Below are 20,603 nucleotides of genomic sequence, written 5' to 3'. Positions count from 1 at the left end.
GGTAGCCAATGTAACATTCATCTTTTCATAGCCCTAACTGTACTCTGTCCCTTCTGTAGTTGAGCCTCGGTATGTCGGGCGGCCCGCCCCGACTCCCAATCTGGATTGCCACCGCTCATTGGCTAGCTGCTTTGGCTTTAGTTCCTGCTGCGCCTCGATCCGAATTTCCGGGCCTGGTCCCTGAAGGGTTTTCTGCTTTTCGCCCCTGGCTCTATTTATTCCCCTCCGCGTCCGGTTCCTTCTTTCCAGTGTTTATTCTCAAATTCTTTCTCCAAAATAACCACACCCTGCCAAAATGCAGCTCAAGTCCCTCCTCCTGCCCGCCCTGGCCTCTGCCGCCTACGCAGAGAGCACCGTCACGTCCATGTTCATCTATGGCTCAGGTGAGCAGCCGCTCGCCGCCTCGATCGTCGGAAATGTGGGTTGACCTGATCTGATCGACTGACCCACAAAGAAGCAAGGCTTTGCTAACATGGCATTGATCTGCCCTGCAGGATGCATCTGCTACTACGTACAGCATCAACTGCCCGCCTGGAACAGAAAGTGATGAATGCGGCATGGGTCCCGGCATCACTGTCGTCGCGGGCGACAAGGCCACGACTTATATGATGGATGATGGCGATCGTTTGTACGTCCTCTCCTTTCCTTCCCTTCTTCTTTATAGTTTCGTGCTAATATGTGGATTCATGTACAGCCATCTCACGGCCAACTGCACCGTTTCAAACTCACGCGCGGTGTGCACCCACAGCATGGGCGGCCCGGACGCAAACTTCCCTGGCGTTGAGACGACCACTACGAAGGTGAATTACATGCCTGTCACTGTTACGGCGGGGTCTGTTACCAGTGCCGGCCATATGACGACGCTTACGGGTACTGTTGGGGCGTCTTCGACTTCGAGTTCGTCTGATTCCTCGGCTGAGGAGACTGGTTCCGGTTCCGCTTCTGCTTCTGAGGGCAGTAGTTCTGGTGCGGCGGCGTCGAAGACTGGGGATTCTGATGAGCCGACTGAGACGGGAGCTGCGAGTCGGGTTATGGCTATGAGTGCTTTGGGGCTTGTTGGGGTTGCTGTCATGGGTTCCCTGCTCTAGATACTAATGACTAGGCCGAGGAGGCTTGTTTTAATGTTATTAATCCTCTGGAAGGAGGTGGTATGTATATTAATAATTCTATAATTTGATTTTATTAATAATAATGATTTGGTATTTCCATCTTCAATTCAGTTTATTTCGGTAGGAGGCTAAGGCGTGGAACATAGTAGAAAGTTTATGCAACATGGGTTGCGCTTTGGAACAAGTTTAGCAACTTTGTAAAGTACGATTACCAACCACGGACACTCAAAAGACGAGAAACCGTCCGCTGCCCAGTGGTTGAGTCCGCGATCTTGGACGGAGCCATGTTTGAATCCCGCTCCGCGATTCCAACCCAAAGTATTTAACGCACTGTAGTGTCCTGCGTAGTCGATATCAACATCAAACATTCAACTGCCACTACTTATTATCATCTTTCCAGTCCAATGGCACCAATCCACATCGGCTGCCTGGTCTTTGACTACCAGGCCATCGACGTAATCGGACCATGCGACCTGCTCAACTCCGCCACCAAGAGACTGATGACCGGGATTAGCTTCTACATCCCTGTCGACCCCAAGACAATCGAAAAGGCACCCGAGTTTGTCTTCTACCATATCGGAGAGACAATTAGCCCGGTGAACCTGCTCACCAGCGCCATCACGCTTGTGCCGACTACCACAGTCGATGATGTCCCGGAGGTGGATATCCTCTTAATCGGCGGCGACAGCCCCGCCCGTTCGAACATCCCTGAGAAATACGCGGAACTTATCCGTCGCCATGTCTCTGCAGGGAACCTGCTTTTCACAACGTGCACTGGGTCGGCGGTTGTTGCTGGCACGGGGGCGTTGGATGGCAGGAGGGCGACGGTGAATAACCTCGAGTATAACTGGGTCAAGTCCCGGTATCCTGCTGTGAAGTGGACGAGAGAGAAAAAGTGGATTGTTGATGGGAATGTATGGACTGGGAGCGGTGCGATTGCTGGGATGGATATGGTTGCGCACTGGATCAAGGAGAATTTTGGGCTCGATGTTCTTGTGCAGGCTGCACTATCGCTGGACTATGAACCGAGAGATGCGGATGGGTTGTTTACTGTGTTTCCGCAGCGGTACGATTCGTCTGGGAATAAGGTGTCCACGCATGTCTTTCCTGAATGAGATTGCCTTGTATGATCCCAGTGGGCCGTAGAGGACGAATTGCTTAGATTAGCCAGTGCATCAGCCACCAGAACATCGCTCCACAGCTTCTCGTTTTCGATCTTCTCAAGTTCTGCAGCAATATAGCCCCGTCTTTCAGATTGCTCCATAGATTCCGTGAGAAAGTCGCGGCGCAGATTCCGCATTCCAGGACACCGGTATGGGCCTCGAGTGGAAGATGGCATGCCTTTCGTGGGATGTCCACCCAAGCTCCGATGCGGATCGCTTCCATCATTATTATGATTAGAGCGCTGCTTTGCTGATATATAAGAGGTCTTTACGCTGTCCAGGATTTCGGGAAACATTGTAAAGAGATAATTTGCGGGGGAACACTGGGTTTCTGTCGCCGGCTTTCCATCGACCAACTGTAGACGACTATTCAGCTCATCGAGATATTGTTCCAGATTAACACTCTCTTGTGCGACACGCCCGTCCCAATCAGGAATATCCGAGAGTCCGATACATAGCCTGTAGAGAACCATTGTTGAGAGGATTGCCTGGTACCACGTTGCAAGAGGCAGCTTGCTGTACTCGCCCGTTGGAATCGCAATAAATAAATCAAGATATTCTTTGGCAGACGTGACACATTTCGTCAGGTTGAGGGTGACCTGTGAAAATTGAAGCGAAGCTGAGTTCGCAGGCCCCGGGGAAGTCGGTCGTCCCCGTCCATATCGATAGACAATGCCCATCTCGTAGATTAGAATTTTGACTGCGTGGTATCCGTTCCTCAGAAGGGCTACAGAAAGCGTGGGTTAGTCAACCCAAAAACGAAGAATAAAGGCTGGGAAAGCTACCAGTCTGGCGAAGCTCTGTTGTCAAAAACGTCCACCATTCCTCCAACCGCGCCGCAAGTCGCTCTGTGTGTGTATAGAACCGAAACCCATAGATTTGGTCGTTCCCTAGCCGATACGTCTCGTAAACCTCCTGGATAAACTGTTGTAATTTTATCACTGGGTATAGCAACGCATCGGTACCGAATTCCTGTTGTCCTTGCAACATAGTAGCACACGGAAGGACATCCTCAGAGAAAGCAAGATTGTTTGGTTTTCCAGTAGCCATTGCGATACTACTATATTGTCAGTCTGTAACCTGTCATAACCTCAAGCGCAGACTTACACGCTAGAGATATAAAAGCACCCCAAGTAGGCACGCCGCGCTTCCCGGCTATGCAAGTCTCCCGGCTGAGATTGTTGAGCAAGCATATTGGGAGTGTTCTGGTCTAAACCGAGATCAAAAACCATACTAACTACCATTTGCGAATATTGAAAAGTTTGCTGGCTCCGAGGGTCCAAGCAGAAATGGAACCTAGGTCGTTCAGTTCCGGTCGTAAAGGGAAATAACACGGGAGACCAACCAAGCAAGATGAACAAGTAGCCCCTGAAGAAGATCCAAATCCTTCTCACCGGCCATAACGACTCGACGACTGAGGACTTCTTTCAACTCGTCAATGAGCGCTTGCTGCAGGTAATGGTACATTGAGGCAGCGCTTGTGACCGCGGCAAGCAATAAAAACGGTCTATCCTCGGCCATAGATGTGGGTGTCCAGCTGGCCGGGATTATAACGAATGGAAAATAATAGTCCATGCCTCGGAAGTTGTCGAGGAGGTGCTGGAGGACAGCATCGCTGAGGCCCAGGTTTGTAATCCAGGCATTGTCTATGTTGGTAGATTGCGTTGGCACTGTGTCTAGACTATACTCGGTATTTAGCATTCCAGTCAGATCTAAATCCAGATCTGGTAGGGGCTCATGGGCTATCCATCTCGCTGGTGTTTGACTTTGGCTGGGCTCAACCTCCACGCAGTCAGCGCTTACTGACAGTCCAGAGCTGCTGACAGATTGACTTTCGTGGAGACTTGGCGGTCCCTTCGGTTGCGAGAGAAGACCAAGGAGATGGGTCAGCTTGGAGTCCAGCTCTGCCAGTCGTCTAGGTCTGTCAGTATTGCTTAGAGCAGCGTTCCCTTGGCACTTACGGTTGCGAGTGCCGTCCTTGGCGCGCCCGCTCCCTGGGTTGTGGAATAATACACTGGATCTGTGCCTTGGCACATCTGTTCGTGTTGGTTAGAGTCATGCTTAGCATCTTGGCTACACCGACATACTTCAAGCACGGCTGTCCTTCTTCATGGCGAACACATTTCACCTTGAGGATGCGACATTTTTCGCACGCTGCCAGCGCGCCCGTCTGTCGTCTAGCTGTCGATGAACTGATTCTAGTATCCATCTTGCTCGATGGCCTCGATGGCGAGGATGCTGCTGGCTTTTGGAGCTGAAAGAGTCGACGGAAAGTGCGCGCGGCTGACAAATCTGGGGGGCCTAAGGCGGACGAGTCACACCCAACCTGTACATCACTTTCAGGCTCCAGTGCACTATCGCCGAGCCGGGCCGCGCTAGAGATGACTGAGATGACCGTATTTGATTGGCCGTCACTCTGCCCGAGCTTCGGAGATACTCTAGGAAGTACCCGATACTTCAAGGTTACAGCGCGCGATTTCTGCAAAGTCGACACTAGAGAAGTTGGTCCAGCCACATTCGACCGATCGTATTGGAACAAACCGACACCGCGTTGCGGTTCAGAACTACTAGTTAAGGCTATTACTTTGATAATATAATACCAGAGCCACTCACTCGCGTTTATAGAGCCGGTTAGTGCCATACGTTGTCCAGATTTATTACTCACGGGAACTATCCAGCCACATGCCCAAACTTCGCCCCATTCTATAGACGTATAGTCACCAGCTATGAGTGGCGTTAAAGGTTAGAGCCACCCAACCGGCGGACTAACCGTGGTTTTGGTGTTTATCGCTAATTATCTCCGACTGAAGAAAATGTGCCCCTGGATAATTCGAGATTCACCCTATTTCGACATCATGGGAAATACCCTGGTATTGATTAAACTTCACGCTTAATACCTTTGCCTCCTCACATCTACCGATACGGAATATATATTGCCCTGGCACAATCCAGGAAGACATAAGTCCCAGCCTCACTCTACGTCATAAGAATGTTTGTCATTAGCATTATCCAAGTCCACAGTACATGTATAGACCCTCTAGTACATAGGAGTCAGAAAAGGATTAGATTGAATCACTTCATTATAGTAAAAAAGGTATCTCAGATAAAGATATTCTGCCCCGCGGGCCGACGCGGTGCAATCCGCAGTGGGGTCGTGCTCTGATTGGCCCAACCAACCAACGAGCGGATGTTTGTGCCTCAGGCAGAAAAGGTCCCATGGCTGACGTGGGAAGCAGTATCTGGTTAGTTCGTTTTGAGGCTGAATATTTCAGCAATGGCAGCTGAAATGCAGGTGCTGCAACATGCCTGCAAGAGGAGCATAACACTTAATCAGATACACATTGAGAGACTAGGCACCACGTTAACAATTTTTCCGGGTGAAGTCGACCTTCCTGGGCTTTAAAAGGATGGACACCGCGGTTTCACACTTGCACTCTCAGTCTCAGTCGGAAAAGTCTGAGGTTGGCCCCCAATCGACCCCGCCACGAGCAGGGAACTTGAATCCGGACGCGGCTGAAACCTTCGCGCACGCCGAACCACCACCGTCGTCGTCCTTCCCTCTGTTGCAAAAACTACGCGTCGATCGAAAATGGAGGACCAAATGGAGGAGCAAAAAGCAGAGCGAGAAACCACGGGCAGACCATGGCAGTGACCCGGAGGCCGGTCAAGAGGCCGTGCAGGGAGACGAGGATGTCGACGTCGTGGAAGAGACTGGCGAGGGAACAAGTATGCTTGGCCGATCCTCCAGGACCAGCACCAGTTATCTTTCCGCGGAGAGTAATAACCAGAACTGGGACTGGAGCGCCGCATGGGCCCAAATCCGGAGGTTCTTACCAGTGGGGAGGATCGCGTACCACCACACACTAATGGGTATTAGCATCGTGGGGATTATACTGCTATGTAAGTTGATAATGATATATATATATATATATATATATATATTCTTTTTACACTACCACATGCGTTTATCGTCGGTACTGATACGCGTTCAGGTCTCTTGGTAGCGGGCTGCTCCTCACATCGAATGCGCCGCATATACCTCCTCCAGTTATCTTACCACCATCAAGTCTCCAATTCTAACCTGGACAGCGGGGGAGCAGTCACCAACCCCTCGTTCTACACAGTCGTCGCAAATGCCAGCTCTACTGCTAGTCTCGACGTGCGAGTAGGCTATTTTGGGGTATGCATGGCAGGTCACTCAGAACGTAATCCTTCAAGCTGGACTTGTCGATCCAAAGCCAAGGACCTTGCAGAACAGGTGCTTGATCACCAAGACCCGCTTAATGTGCTAGCTGTTGCGGATAACTTTCAAGATCAAGTCATAGTTTCCGTGATAATGTACGTCGCCGGGTTGCGCCTTTATATTATATCTTGAGGAATGATTAAGCTGATGAGTATAGAATCATGTCCATCATCCTGATGCTCATAGGATTCTGCGGCCTCAGCACATTTCCCACATGGTACGAGGAGACTACCCCCGATGGCGAAGAAGTTGAAGTTAAGCCTTTCCCATCTCGGGCAGTATCTACATTTATCCTGGGTTTGTATGTACTGACAACGCTTTTCCTACTGGTTGCTATTCTCTGGCAGCATGTCGCAGTAGTAGCACACTCTGCCACCATAGAGGCTGCGTTTAACGGTGCAATCAAAGGGGGAGTAGGCACTGCAGCAATGGCATTAGGGTGGGTAGCCATCGGGACCAACTGCCTTGTAGTTCTAGGGTTGGGAGTGATGCTTGTAAATCTGATGCTGCTAAGGCAGCTGACGGACGATGATGAATATGACGCGTGAGAAGGTTGCATATTGGGATTATATACTTCATCGCCACATAGCAACATCGAAAGTACATTATTACTACTTTGTTCCTATTGTCCACTTCATAAATCTTTCCTGCAGGGATACCCCTTCGTCCTGCTGCGCACCCTCTGCAAGATTATACCACTCGATGTGCATCCCTTGTCGCAGATTCCTGCGCAGGCCGGGCGATGCTAGAACCGCCACCGCAATGATAAAGGACATGAAAACAACAAACAAGAGAGTCAGTGCAATCTTGAGCCCCACATCCAGCTGGCGTATCCAGATGACAACAACCAGAGGGGTCAGAAAACACCCGACAGCCAATATCAGACCTATTGCTGGCCCTATCCGAGCATAAATCCAAGCAAAGATCGCCGTGTTCGGAATTGGCGCACCGGGTGAGATGGAGCTGCGGGCGCGAATCGAGTCCAGAATGGTTTTCTTCTGCCGACTTACCCATGCGCTGCGTGCGACGAGGCGGAGGGCATAAGTAGCCGTGCTCAGCGATAAGGCGAACGCGACAAAATGGCCGACAGGCACAGGATCGGCGAGTGGTTGAACCTGCATTGAGAATAGAGATGCGGCGAATGATAGTGGAATGAAAAGAAAGGCGAGCTCGGTCAGGCGTGTAACGTTCTCGGCTTCGAGGATGGCGCGATGACTCTCTATGAACTGCAGAGTGCCCGTGATTGCATTTGAAGCTTCCCTGACGCCCTGAATCGTCTTCTCAAAGTCTATTCCTAGACTGGCAATACTTTCATTCTGCGACGTCTCGTATTTTCCTCGTCTAGCTAGTTCCTTCAAGGTCTTCTGGAGATCTCTGCTTAATGGTGGTAGCTGCGCGTGTAATGTAGCAAGACTTGTTCTTTTGCTGAGTATATTGGCAATTTGGGAGTCCTGAGATGCTGTCGTCTGCACGATGTCACGCTGAACAGCGTCTAGGAGATGGAGGAGACCCAGGGTATCGGAGATGACGATACCGAAAAGATGGGCAAACGGCAGATGATTGGAAGGTCCGAGGTTTGTGGTAGATATTTGGTTTGCAGGATCCGAGTTTCTCAAAAGGCATTGCATGGTCGAGGGCATGGTCTCATAGGCTTCTTTTAATTGCCTGTTGTCCAGGCTGGTAATCGTCCTAGCGGTAATAGCCGGGGTGAAGCGAGGAACCAGAGTCTGATAAAGGTCCACTATTTCGAGCTCTGCGTCATTAGGGTAGATGTAGCGGTTTTCCGGCTTGCTGCCATAGTGTTTCCACGTTGCTTTGCGTGCGCTCGGAATCGCGTCAGTTAAGACGATATCTGGCACGCAAGGTCAGCCCTAGATGATGGCAATCGGCTCGGTTCATTCCACTCACAATACTGGCAGTTGTTTACTCTTGTCTGGTATATTGAGACGCGCTCCTCGATTGCAGCGAGACCCTTGGTGGCCGTATTGAACGTAGACAGGTCCCACTCAGGACGGAGGATACTTGACACGGCACGCACCACCCTAATGGTATAGACATCGATGGCCTCTCCTAGTTCATTGACTTGCGAACCGACGTGCAACACTCTCTCATATCGCCTGTCGATCTCCTTGCGTCTGTCCGCATTTTTGGAGGCTTTGGACCGAGAAACAGGTCGGTACCAGTGGAATGACATGTACTGGCGCGAAAGATTCCAGGTATTCCATTGGATGCGATGGTCGCGTTCTGATGGAGAAAACATAGAGAGCTGGTTGTTCATATGGTCCAGGAAGAACTGCGGTTCTATGTCAAAGGCCGCTCCCAGCGTATAACAAACGCTGGTGTCAAGGTCTTCTATCAGCACATATCGAGTAGTTGTATCTTGCAAATCTCCAGTTATCCACTGATACAACATCTGGGGGTCAGCAAGAGTGCGGTTGTTGGCCAACTGGCAAGGTCGGCCGTACCCCTCATCAGCGAAATCGATGCGTGAGACTTGCACATCCCCCTCTATCCCACGGGAGAGCTGGTCATATCCGGGCACAGCTGTGGACAACCGTTTGATATTTTTGGCGAAGTTTTCTCGAGTCGTCATGAAATCCTGGGCCATTTTCTTCTGGTCCAAGAGTGAGCTTGAGTGTTCCGCCTTTGGTGCTGACAAGTGATCACGATTCACCCCGCTCGGAAAAAAAAAAGCAACCATGGAAAGACACCTCGTCAAGGAGAAGCACGTAGTGTCGCACTATGGCGCTTTTATCGCTCCTGGTCTGATTACTTTCTATCTAATGATTTACTTCATAACTTTAATGCGCCGGGCGCCTGGGCTAGATTGTTTGGCGTCATGCTGCCCGATTTCCTTGCGGTTGTCTACAGAAGGTTATTTGAGTAGACTCCCATGGAAATATATAAACAGCCCGTGGACCCCAGACCGAAGGGTCTCTCGCAGCCTATCTACTAGGCAGTACCCACTGTTGTACAGCATGAATACTAGAAGAGAAAATACTGAATACGCAAAGGCAGATCATTTGCTAACAGCTCTAATGATGATTTTAAAATATGATTGAGAGAGCACTCTGCACTCTGCATAAAGAAAAGGAATAGCCAGGCTGACTCATCTGTAGACGCGAGGAAGGGATCAGGTGACTCGCCATTGTCGTGAGCTTTGGTTTGCTTTCTTCAACTCTCATCGAGTCATCAGCTGCAACAATCCCTACCATTACTTCTTAGACACCTGTTGATTTGAAATGGCCAAGGGTCAAACCAGGATGGGGTCTCTAGCCTCAGTCGGGGTCCTCTATGGGATTGGGCAATGTCCACCAACCCCGCCAAAAGCAATACGAAAAAGCAACTCCAGCGAAACACGAAAGCCTTGAAAGCGTCTCATTGTCTTGGCTGTACTCCAGAAATACAGCGCTAATCAACTAACATGTGACAACCTGACGAGAGCCTCCGGCCTCAGCCTCTCAAAATTCTTGAGCGTTGCCATACTAGCGCCCAGTGATGTACAATTTTCCTTCAACGTGGTTATCACGATGGCACCGCGCTCGCAGGACAAGCTCCACACTGAGGTTTATCAAGAGGTTTACACTCTCTTGGAGAGGAAGGACGACGAGACTCTTCGGTTCGCGCCTGATGGGACGGCTGAGCAGGTATTGCACGCAGACAAACTCCGGCGGTTCTTCCGTAGCTTGCTCGACTCCGACCAGACGGCCCTTGTCCAATTCAACGCCACGGAAGATGAACTGATTACCAGAGTCAAAGAGAGGCGACTTCAACCATTCCTTGCAGTACTAATCATCGCGGGATGCTCTATGACAACAGCGAGAACTGTCACCACCAAGCTCATTGCCAACCAGCCACCAAGCAGTAGGCAGGGGATTGTTGCAGGATCTCTGCCTATCGGCCAGGAAGACCTTTGTGACATCTTCAATGGGGACCAGGTCGATACCGACAAATTTTTGGGAAAGCAGGCGTACTTCTGTCCGGTGGTAATACGGAACAGACAGGAAACGAGAATCGAGGATACCAATCAGCGACGACTCCCATATCTGGAAGAGCAAAGCCTGCGCAAGGGGTCTTTTGGACATGTATTCAGGGTGAAAATAGCAAAGGGCCACTTCTACGACCCCGTTCGCAAGACTGTGAACCCAGAGCCCTTGGAAATAGCGCGCAAAGACTACGAGCTGAGCAGCGAGTTCGACGCTGCGGGAGAGCGAGAAATCATGGAGCAAATCTTTGCAAGTTCTGCTTCGACCTGCCCTAACATCTTGAACAACATGGGCAGTCTCGCGTTCGGGCCGTCTGTGTACAGTCTCTTCATGCCGCTTGCAATCTGTGATCTCCGCCAATATATGATGGAGCTCCATCAAGCACGCTTTAACAGCATCGAAGAACGAATGGAAGTCTTACGCTGTGCCATCGGCCTTACCGGAGGACTTCACTTCCTTCACCGCGAAATGAGAACTAGGGATATGGCGCATTTAGTCTGCTACCACCTGGACCTGAAACCGAGCAACATTTTGATTTTCAGGGAGACTGGCACAGATGGCGAAATATCCACGATCTGGAAAATTAGTGACTTTGGCATGTCACGCATGAAAATCCGACATTCTCAGGAGAGAGTTGAAAAGGAGAAGGATGTCACGAGCTGGTTTATCCGGCGCTCGGCGCCAGAAGATCCGTCGACAGCACCAACGAAAAATCGAAGAGCGGAGGGAACGTACCTGGCTCCGGAGTCAGTTTCGCCGGAGCCCACGATGAAGACACATAGTGATGTGTGGTCTCTTGGCTGCGTTTTGAGCGTAGTCTTCACGCATATGGAGGAAGGAAGGGAGGGCCTGAGAAAATACACGGCAGAACGGCTGAGACACGATGACGGGGCTGGCTCTGACAGATTTTTTGTTTTGTCTCGCGGCTTCAGGGCTGCAACGTTAAACCCGGCAATCAAGAAGACACACGGGGATCTTGTTCGCAGAGCAAGCAGCAGGAGTCACGAGGAAGGACATCTGATGAAGGTTGCTCTGGAATTTGTTGAGAATCATGTCCTACAGATAGATCAACGCAAGCGGCAGGATGCGAAAAGGGTAGAATCTATGCTCGAGGACACTTTCAAGTCTTACATGAAACTGCTGGCTGGCCCTGGAGTGGCGAAACCATCCCGGAAGCCACGAGGTGAACGCATCCGACACAAGGTCGTGACAAGGTAAGAAGCTCTACTATCAGTATAAGGCTCGACTTCTAAATGCTGATGGAAATAGGATAAGTCCAAAACCAACAGAGATGGTGCATGACACAGCAGAGACGTGGTGTCTGTCCGAAGTTGAAGCGTTCAAGGGCTGTCAAATCTCCCCAGATTGCTCATTCGTCGCATACTGGACAGACCGCAAAATCTTACTTTACTCGAAACATTCCCTAAACTCCACCACCTCGCATGATATAACCTCTGCTTCTCAGTACACGATAGACAAAGAGGCTTGCTTTTGGAACACCCTCCGCTTGACCGACAAGTATCTGGTTGCCTCTACAACGAGTGCCACCTTTCAGGTGAGAAATCGTTCAAGGCGCATTGCGTACAACGGGGTTACTGACGGGACTGTCGAATTTAAGTGCTATATTTTTGACTTGAGAGATGGTGGGCTCAAAATTCTCCGCGTCGTCGACTTGCCACAGCCTGCTATCAGCAAACTGGCCATTTCACCAAAAAGCCGTTCACTTGCATGCGTTGTGAGATCAAGCGATGATGATCGCAACCCTGGGTCTTTGCTGATTTTCCGTCTTTCGGAGTTTCTTCGGAGGGTATCAAGAAGATTGTGCGTCCTTTGTTGACCGCTATCGAAGGGCCCATTGCTGACACGTTCTCGTAGGGACACACGCACCGTTGGAGAAGTGGCCCATCAGAGGTGCGTCCTCGATGAACTACCGGACATTTATGTCGACACTTGGTGGAAGTGCCCGCTGGAGTGGCGAGCCCGTAATATAGCCCGAATGCTGTTCAGCACCGAAGAAGACGTGTACTTTGTCGTTCGACCCGAGCTTACGGTCCGAAAGAGCAGGAAAAGGGTTTACGTTGTTCATGTCAACATATCCACCAAGGATCTGCACTTCCTACCCATCGAGCCACTGGTGAGCTGGTATTTCCTTTCTGCACAATGTGTTTATCAGGGCTGACCTGCATTGACAAAAGGGGCTCGACAGCAGTACCACTGCCCGTCTATTTACGACCTTCTCACCATTTGTTTCAGAGGCTGCTACCTGTGCCGTTGTGACACGAGAGAAACAGTTACACATACATAATCTGATAGCCGGTGATTTGGCCACTCCTATTCGGAAGGATATCAAAAACTATCGAATCGTGAAGCTATTGAAAGAATCCGAAGACAACAGATTGTACGCGGTGGCCAGGCAATCGGCAAACTATAGAATGATGCTGGTGGAGATGACAGTACCACGATCGAACGATGACGAGGTCCAGACCAGGGAGCTGGCGCACCTGCCGGATCTAGCGGACGACGACCAGTTCATTGCAAGGCTGCTCAACGAGACAAATGGGAAGAGTGTTTTGATTGCGTCAGTCGTCGGGAGTGGCCAGCGCGCAATCCATAGAGTTGGTTTTGAGGGGCACCAGTAGCGACATAACGCCATGGTTCAGTACATCCCAGTCAGAACTGTCCTATCATTCTTTCGTTCGCAAATCAGTCGTTGTCTTGGACAGTACTATAGATCGTCAGCACAGTCAGCAGGGCGCGACCGGTCGGGGCTCGATGGGACAGGGCGCACTCTAGCTGTTCCTAACCAACACGAATCCTTCGTCAGACGCTTGTCTTTTCCTCTTTCGCTTTTGGGAAACTCACCTCCGTAACTAATTTTGGAACGGTGAATACCCACTCGTCCTCTATCATCTGTTAAATGAGCATTTCGTCAACCCGATACCGGGGAAGGAGGTGCATGAAATATACTCGGATATAAAATTCGCGGACTTCTGGGAAAAGGCTTTTCAAAAGTTGCTCGAGACGCCATCGCTTAATGTAACGAGAACTGACGTTTTGGTCTATCATGACTCCTTTGACGGTGAGCTCAGCTAATGGTCAACACGGGATCGGTCGGCCTAGGGCTTATCAGTGGCGATAGAAGGATGCAAGACATCGGCTACCCCTTGGCCCCGCCTGTTGTATGAATTGAAGGTTAAAGGTGAGTCCGGCCAAAGAGCCTCCTCCAGGCGATCGTGCGCTGTTAACCTGCCACGTCAGCGAAGATGACATCCAAGGGGAGAAAAAGAAAAGAGAGTGATAGGTTACAGCAGCCGTCGCCAGCGGTCAGATGTCACTTTCCGTCTTGAATCTACAGTGTCTTACTGGACGGCCAAGGGTTCTCGCGTCTTTGCTGCGCCAATCCTTTCCCTGCTAAGGTCAGACCCTTGCCAGTTGGGCGGCTGAAGGATTCCTTTCACTCCGCACGAGATGGCGCATTTCCCATGAATGTCATTTTCTCGGCGTTCGGTGATGATGTTCTGCAGCAACTGTGGCGGCTGGCTCGCGAGGCGATGGTCATCTGTCGCCGTGCTATATTGCCTGTCAGTCCCCTTAATAAAGTACCCCATGCTTTGCCAAAGCGTGCGGACACGTTAGCCACGTCTGCGCGAAACCAGAAAATGTCGGAGTTACAGGAGCTGCCGAGCTGGGTTCCCGACTGGGTCCCAGGTCGAATACCCATTGCAGATAGAGTACGAATCACAACCCGCGCTGCATGGTACCGGCGGCTGAACTAACGATTGCTCGGATTCAGACGCCCCGAAGGCAACCATCTCGAAACCATGACAATGTCGACCAGTTTAATGTCAAGGCGGCGAAGACCTTGTATGTGACGCCGAATGCCAGTCGAACGGTCAACAGGAAGCTGAGAGGAATTCACATTTTTGTATGTCCCCCAACCCGCGAAGTAGTCGTCAGTTTCGAGGCCGTGTAATTGAATTTGTGCCTCGGCCAACTGACCATGCGCGAGTCGCACTCCCTGCCGTTTCCAATGTCTAACGACCGATAGATGATTACAGTCAATGGTACCCTTGGAACAGGCCTTTATTGGCGCGGTGGGCAGATTCTGGAACTCGCGGGTCCCCTGGCAGCGCTACTCTCTTTTTTACTTGTCGGGCTTCTGTCTTGGGCTGTGATGCAATGCATTACCGAATTGCTATGTATATGGCCAATTCCAGGTGCTCTTTCGGTTTATGTTACCGAGTTTGTGGATCCTGAACTTGGAATTGCTGTCGGCATTGCCTATTGGTATTCCTCATATCTGGATCGGTGTTCTCTAAAATTCTGACTCGTACTGCAGGTTCACCTATTCCGTGAGCTTTGGGGCACTTATAGCGACGCTCGCCGCGGAAGTAGATTTTTGGACTGCTGCCAATGCTAGCAAGGCCATCGATGGGATAGTTATCTATACCATAGTTCCAGCTATCTTGGTGTTGATAAACTCGGCGGGGATCGAGGTACATAACCCTCTCCGTGTTTCGCATGGCCAAGAATGCTAACGGGTAGTTAAGATTTACGGACCTCTTGAAGTGGTGTTTGGCAGTCTCAAAATAACATGTCTTGTGGTTATTGCTGTTGCTCTAATCGCAATCAACGCTGGAGGTTAGAAATCGTGTTCCTCATGCGGGTTGAAAGGACTAACCTCGATAGCTGGTAGTGAGGGATACCTGGGCGTCGATAGTATGTTAAGCTCCCCCCAATACTGAGACCCATGCTAATATTGATAGACTGGTCGACACCGAAGCCATTCGACGAGAAAGCTGCCGGTAACTGGGGAATTGCGTTTCTGTAGGAAGTCCACTTGCCATTCCCGTCTCGCCGTCATACTGACACCTGCAGAATGTGCCTATCAATTGCTACATTTGCATACGTTGGAGTTGAGATCGTAGCGGCGTCAGCCCTCGAGTCTGCCCCTTACTCATATCGTGCCCGCAGGAGAAGCAACGCCAGGGCGGAATCCGACCTTTCGCGCCGCTCGACTGACACGCTTATTGGAAATACTGTCAAATTTTCCTCGATGTACATTTCCCTTCTGGCGACCATCGCCTATTCGATCTGCGGTCTACTTATATCTTTCGATATCGATTGGCGGCATTGTGGACTCCCGCGGCTCAGTTGGACCGAGAAGGCCGGCGATGAACGCGACTGCCTCCCGCTCACTACCTCTGCATTTGTAGCGATCGCAAATGAATCTGAAATCCCTCATCTAGCTCACGTGTTCAACGCTTTTTTGGTGTTTACTTGTTTGACTTGCGCAGGGACAAACCTCTACGTCGCATCGCGGACATTATTTGGCTTGACTAGTCGGTTGGATGGCGGCAAAGGGCAGCCCTGGCATCTCCGGATTCTCGCCTGGTTTGGCCGCACCAATTCCCGCAAAGTTCCCTTTCGAGCCATGGTCTTTAGTGCTGCTGCCTTCTTTTGGGTCCCGTACCTCCAACTGAGTGGCGGCACCAGCACCGAGACCCCGATAGGAATGTTCGTCGAGATCCTTGCACAGATGGGTAGTGTACCGGTTGTCATAGTGTGGGCGTGCGAGGTTCTCGCTTTCATTCGCTATTACTATTGCGTTCGGCGGCATCAATCCGTCCTTGAGGCGCAGGGAATCCCCCTTGTCCGTCGCTTTTGCGAAGCAGAGTATAATGATTACTTATATCGCAGCCCTTTGCAGCCAGTACTCGCCTATATCGCCTTGATCGGATGTTTATTCATCCTGATAGTTGCCAACGGAGCGTCGCTTTGGGGACGGTTTTACACATTTCCGTTCCTCTCCTCATACCTTGTCGTAAGTGACTCCCGCCAACCTCAACTATTGATAGGTTTAACTTTACATGCTCATAGGTTCTGGTTTTCATTGGCGTCTGGATTCTGCTGAAAGTAGTCAGAGGTGGGAGGTGGGCATTTGTTGATCTTTCGAATCCAGACAAGGTGGTGCGGAAGATTCGCAATTTACATGATATCCGGTTGGCAGCGACATAGGAAGCTCTGTACTGTTCTGCTAAAGAGATTACCTAGGCAAATAGATAATGCATCCCGCATTTCCGTCACAAATTGCAGTATACAATGATACCGCTAAAAACCCATGAGGTAAGGGCTGCGTGGTATGGCGGCATAACTATGCGTTATTCAATTCGAGACATTGCATTTGCACCACCAGGTGAAGTAGGATACCACCCAGATAAGGAGAACGGGCCGATTCGGTTTCACGATACTTTGAGGAAGAGGGTTATGGAACATCGGCAGAAGGAGGCGAGTGCTGGAGTGGAGATTTGGCCGGCTGTACCGAAAGTCGGTCGGTGTGCGATGACGGGGAAGTTGAGTGAGGGGGTGAGGTTCTGTTCGCAGTTGGACAGAGAGAGTTGTGGAAGAAGGGAGGAGCTGTGTTGGTAGATTATATATGTACGAGTGAAGGATTTGCTATGAGGAAGGGCTTGCTGATGGTTGAGTTGATGTGGTGTTTGCGATGACCTAAAACCGAAGATATATGTAGGGATTTTGAATATACTTGCGAGCTAGCTGTATTGGCACAGTTCTTCAATGCAAGATGTGATCATTGTTCACTTTGAGTGGTTGGTGCATCTGCTAGTGCTTACGGTGTACACCAAGACCGGGGTATCGCGTGAGTAATACTAATCGATATAGACGGACCTGATGGAAGTATAGCCAGATGAACAGTACAGAAAACGCTCTGAAGCCTCGGATGTATGAATAAAATTATACACCATGGGTAGTACATTCATATGACATATGCAGACCCGTTTCCCCACACTGATAACCTGATAACCTCGGTTCCCCAGTTCTCTTCTGGCGCATGACCGAAGATACAACTTACAACTTCTCAACTACATCGCTCTTTTTGCTTAATCCATCCTGAGCCATTCAGTGGCATGATTAACTCTACTCGTCAATATGTCACCAAAGTCTACAGATAATACACCAACACCCGCTACTGCAAACACGGGACACATCACCAAGCCCGCCCCACTGGCGAACAGCTATACCTCCGACCCCAGTCTACGGAGGATTCTGGACTGTACGCCTTTCCCTTGTTTCTTTCGTTCTCCCGCTCTTTCTTTCTTTTTATCTCTTTATATTCAGACAACGCTAACTAGGTGTTTCGAATAGGGTACCTCTCGGCCCAGCACCTCACCACGCTCGAACCCCAGCTCGTCCGGCTGGGTGGCGAGGCCGTCTCTGAGCAGATCCGCGAGTGGAGCGCCGACGCCGAAAAGAACCAGCCGTACGTTAAGGGCCATAATGTCTGGGGAGAGCGATATGATGTGGATAAACTGGTTACGACGGAGGGGTGGAAGAGGTTAACAAAGTGGGGTGGAGGGCATGGGTTCGTTACTCTTGGCCTTTTAAGAGGATACGGAATTGGAATTGGCTAATTAAGGACGCAGTGTTGTCGCGCTCGGATATGAACCTACGTATGGTCGCGAGAGAAGACTTGCACAGTATGCCGTGTATGTCTCCACCCTTCCATATGATATAAAGCAGATATTGACTGATATAGGAACTACCTGTACTCGCCCTCTTCCGGTCTCGCCTCATGCCCAATAAGCATGACAGACGGCGCCGCCCTGATCCTCACGCAAGAGATAGCAAGGAAGAAACTCCCTCCGTCGCATCCATTCCAGAAGACTCTAGCCCGTCTTCTCTCCCGGGGCGACGACCTCTGGACATCCGGACAGTGGATGACGGAGCGTGCAGGCGGAAGCGACGTCCAGAACACGGAGACATGGGCATTCCATTCGCCCCTTACATCGAACGCAGCAACAGCCGCGACGCCAAACGATGTCGACGGCGGCGAATATCTCATCCGCGGATTCAAGTTCTTCTCCTCAGCAACAGACGCAAACGTCTCCCTCTTACTCGCAAAGACAACCCCATCCGGGAAACTGAGTACATTCCTAGCACCACTCCGAACGACAAATAGAGACAAAGACCAGGATGGAAACCCACGAGAAGTAACAAACGGCGTCCGCATCCACAGACTGAAAAACAAACTCGGCACAAAGGAGCTCCCCACCGCCGAACTCGAACTCCACGACATGCGCGCCCATCTCGTCGGCGACCTCGACAAGGGCGTGCAGACTATTGCGCCGCTGCTGAATATCACGCGGGCGCATACATTCATCGGCTCGCTAGGCGCGTGGCGGCGGGCGATTAGCATCGCGAAGGGGTTTGCGAGGGCGCGCACGACGGTCGGAGAACCGCTGTGGCTTATCCCTATGCATTTGAGGCTTACGGCGGATATGGAGGGGAGACATCGGGCTGCGATGGAGGTTGGGTTTTTCACGGTCGCTGTGATGAATGTTGTTGAGAATGGCAGCGTTACCTCGGACTCTCGGTCGAAGTTGGAGCATCTCCCAAAGGCTGGAAATGAGGCGACTGTTGTCTTCCGGTGCTTGACGGCTCTTGCGAAAGCTGTTGTGAGTAAGATGTCGATTATCGGGATCCAGGAGTGTCAGGAGGCGATGGGCGGCGTGGGCTATATGGATGAGGCGGACGAGCCGGAGTTCAATATCTCGCGGATTCTGAGAAACACGCTTGTCAATTCGATCTGGGAGGGGACAACGAATGTGCTTGCGAGTGAGTTTGTGAGGGTCCTGGTTAGAGGGAATAATTTCTCTGTCTTTGCTGGGTGGGTTGAGCGTGTGCTGCGGTTGCTGGGTGCTGGTGAGCTCAGGGAAGCGCTGACCGAAGCCTGGGGTGTGTTTAAGGGGAAGATTCAGTCGATGGAGGGGTCGATGATTCTGGCTGATGGGCGAAGAGCAATGTTCAGCTTTGCGTGGATCTTGAATGGGCTGTTGTTGGTGTTGGATGCGCAGAGGGACGGGGATGCTGTCACCACGGAGATTGCGCGGAGGTGGGTGCTACAGGGGGAACTGGGCTTAGGGGATACGGCGTGGAGAGATGTTGTGTACCCTCGCAAGACCAGTGATGTGTCTGAAGAGACAGTCCGGTGGGATTGCCGCATTGCCTGGGGAGAGGAGCTCCCTGCGGTGGCATCGGGGCACCGCTCGATGAAGTTGTAAGATCAATTCTGCTGAGTGATAGTAAGTTGTACATACGAGGAAGGTTTCATATCTTGCAGCTAGGATATACACAATGCCCCCGTATCTAGAAGACTATTGACAAAGTTTGTAATCGCACGAGCTGCAATACCAGCAATCCTATCCCCATCGCCGGCATTGGGATCAAAGGAGCACACCGTTAATGACTTTGCGCTCGCCATCCTCGGAACAAGTCCCATGCACTCAATCAGCTCATCCTCAAACATGCCGCCAGGGGACGGATAGCTATTAACCTTCCCGTAGGAGTCATCCAGGACATCAAGGTCCAAATGAACCAGCGCCGGGCTGTAAGACTGCTGTGCCAGCCTTGTCTTCAGCTCACCTACAAAGTCAACCTTCGCGCCCTCGGTGCTCCCCCAGATAGCTTGCATCCCAGCATCAATTACCCTCTGCCTCTGCACACTCGACTGGTCCCGCAATCCACAGTACAGGAAGCGGCGGTTGAACTCAAAGCCCCCGTCAAAGCCCCCGTGAAAGCCCGGCACAGTGCGCATGAGCGTCTTCCAGCTCTCCCCGCGCAGCATCGACAACCCCATTGCATCAAAGTACCCGTTCTCATTCACGTCTGGCGAGTCCAAGTCATCATGGGCGTCGAAATATACATACGACAGGTTCCTTTTATCTTGTTCTTCCAGCCCGCACGCCACCGCCGCACTGGACATGCAGTTCCCAGACAGGATCAGCGGGAAGCGGTTTGCTGCAACGGATTCCTGGACGGCTGTGGAGATGCGCCGCATGATCTCGAAGCTGCGCCCGATTTCGCCCTCGTGGTCGTCTACGGATTTGACGGTGATGAGGTCTGTTGGGATTCCGAGGTTGTGTAGTTGTTGTTCGAGCCCGGATGCCCGGATGCGGTGCGGCCCGTTGCCGACGCGGTGGTCGCGCAGGCCGACGTGGTAGGGCGAGAAGATGATGCGGATGGCGTTGGCAGGCATGTTCTGACTCTTCCTTTAGGGATAGTTCACTGCTTCTCTCTCAAAGTT

The 20,603-nt window shown here is 51.1% G+C and overlaps 8 protein-coding genes across 8 annotated transcripts; 5 read left to right on the top strand and 3 right to left on the bottom strand.

The window, feature by feature from the left end:
- Positions 1 to 295: 295 nt before the first annotated feature.
- On the top strand, positions 296 to 1,088 carry ASPSYDRAFT_159079 (putative GPI anchored protein; the record flags this gene model as incomplete). The annotated part of the gene is made up of 3 exons (XM_040842791.1): positions 296 to 418; positions 495 to 628; positions 695 to 1,088. 3 exons carry the CDS (start codon positions 296 to 298, stop codon positions 1,086 to 1,088), a joined length of 651 nt encoding a protein of 216 aa, XP_040698836.1.
- Positions 1,089 to 2,127: 1,039 nt separating this feature from the next.
- On the bottom strand, positions 2,128 to 4,481 carry ASPSYDRAFT_159104 (Zn(II)2Cys6 transcription factor; the record flags this gene model as incomplete). The annotated part of the gene is made up of 6 exons (XM_040842795.1): positions 2,128 to 2,999; positions 3,058 to 3,329; positions 3,380 to 3,568; positions 3,618 to 4,187; positions 4,234 to 4,308; positions 4,360 to 4,481. The coding sequence occupies 6 exons, from the start codon at positions 4,479 to 4,481 to the stop codon at positions 2,128 to 2,130; spliced, it is 2,100 nt and encodes a 699-aa protein (XP_040698835.1).
- Positions 4,482 to 5,557: 1,076 nt separating this feature from the next.
- On the top strand, positions 5,558 to 7,095 carry ASPSYDRAFT_438481 (Fig1 domain-containing protein). Its single transcript, XM_040846748.1, has 3 exons — positions 5,558 to 6,172; positions 6,265 to 6,610; positions 6,673 to 7,095. Exons 1-3 carry the CDS (start codon positions 5,680 to 5,682, stop codon positions 7,061 to 7,063), a joined length of 1,230 nt encoding a protein of 409 aa, XP_040698834.1. The 5' UTR covers positions 5,558 to 5,679; the 3' UTR covers positions 7,064 to 7,095.
- Positions 7,096 to 7,126: 31 nt separating this feature from the next.
- On the bottom strand, positions 7,127 to 9,181 carry ASPSYDRAFT_209211 (uncharacterized protein; the record flags this gene model as incomplete). The annotated part of the gene is made up of 2 exons (XM_040843958.1): positions 8,424 to 9,181; positions 7,127 to 8,367 (listed from the first exon to the last, which is right to left on the bottom strand). Exons 1-2 carry the CDS (start codon positions 9,121 to 9,123, stop codon positions 7,127 to 7,129), a joined length of 1,941 nt encoding a protein of 646 aa, XP_040698833.1. The 5' UTR covers positions 9,124 to 9,181.
- Positions 9,182 to 10,045: 864 nt separating this feature from the next.
- On the top strand, positions 10,046 to 13,140 carry ASPSYDRAFT_34838 (uncharacterized protein; the record flags this gene model as incomplete). Its single annotated transcript, XM_040845287.1, has 4 exons — positions 10,046 to 11,715; positions 11,771 to 12,322; positions 12,377 to 12,635; positions 12,697 to 13,140. The coding sequence occupies 4 exons, from the start codon at positions 10,046 to 10,048 to the stop codon at positions 13,138 to 13,140; spliced, it is 2,925 nt and encodes a 974-aa protein (XP_040698832.1).
- Positions 13,141 to 13,983: 843 nt separating this feature from the next.
- Positions 13,984 to 16,519, top strand: ASPSYDRAFT_93049 (uncharacterized protein; the record flags this gene model as incomplete). Its single annotated transcript, XM_040852775.1, has 9 exons — positions 13,984 to 14,232; positions 14,295 to 14,426; positions 14,550 to 14,788; positions 14,841 to 14,997; positions 15,052 to 15,142; positions 15,191 to 15,220; positions 15,268 to 15,328; positions 15,380 to 16,325; positions 16,382 to 16,519. The coding sequence occupies 9 exons, from the start codon at positions 13,984 to 13,986 to the stop codon at positions 16,517 to 16,519; spliced, it is 2,043 nt and encodes a 680-aa protein (XP_040698831.1).
- Positions 16,520 to 17,449: 930 nt separating this feature from the next.
- Positions 17,450 to 19,581, top strand: ASPSYDRAFT_158720 (uncharacterized protein; the record flags this gene model as incomplete). Its single annotated transcript, XM_040842752.1, has 4 exons — positions 17,450 to 17,573; positions 17,666 to 17,882; positions 17,944 to 18,006; positions 18,057 to 19,581. The coding sequence occupies 4 exons, from the start codon at positions 17,450 to 17,452 to the stop codon at positions 19,579 to 19,581; spliced, it is 1,929 nt and encodes a 642-aa protein (XP_040698830.1).
- Positions 19,582 to 19,640: 59 nt separating this feature from the next.
- On the bottom strand, positions 19,641 to 20,555 carry ASPSYDRAFT_60780 (arginase family protein; the record flags this gene model as incomplete). The annotated part of the gene is made up of 1 exon (XM_040849900.1): positions 19,641 to 20,555. One exon carries the CDS (start codon positions 20,553 to 20,555, stop codon positions 19,641 to 19,643), a length of 915 nt encoding a protein of 304 aa, XP_040698829.1.
- Positions 20,556 to 20,603: the final 48 nt, after the last annotated feature.

Source organism: Aspergillus sydowii (genome assembly GCF_001890705.1).
Source record: "Aspergillus sydowii CBS 593.65 unplaced genomic scaffold ASPSYscaffold_12, whole genome shotgun sequence".
NCBI lineage: Eukaryota > Fungi > Ascomycota > Eurotiomycetes > Eurotiales > Aspergillaceae > Aspergillus > Aspergillus sydowii.
This window is presented reverse-complemented; position numbering and strand designations above follow the sequence as displayed.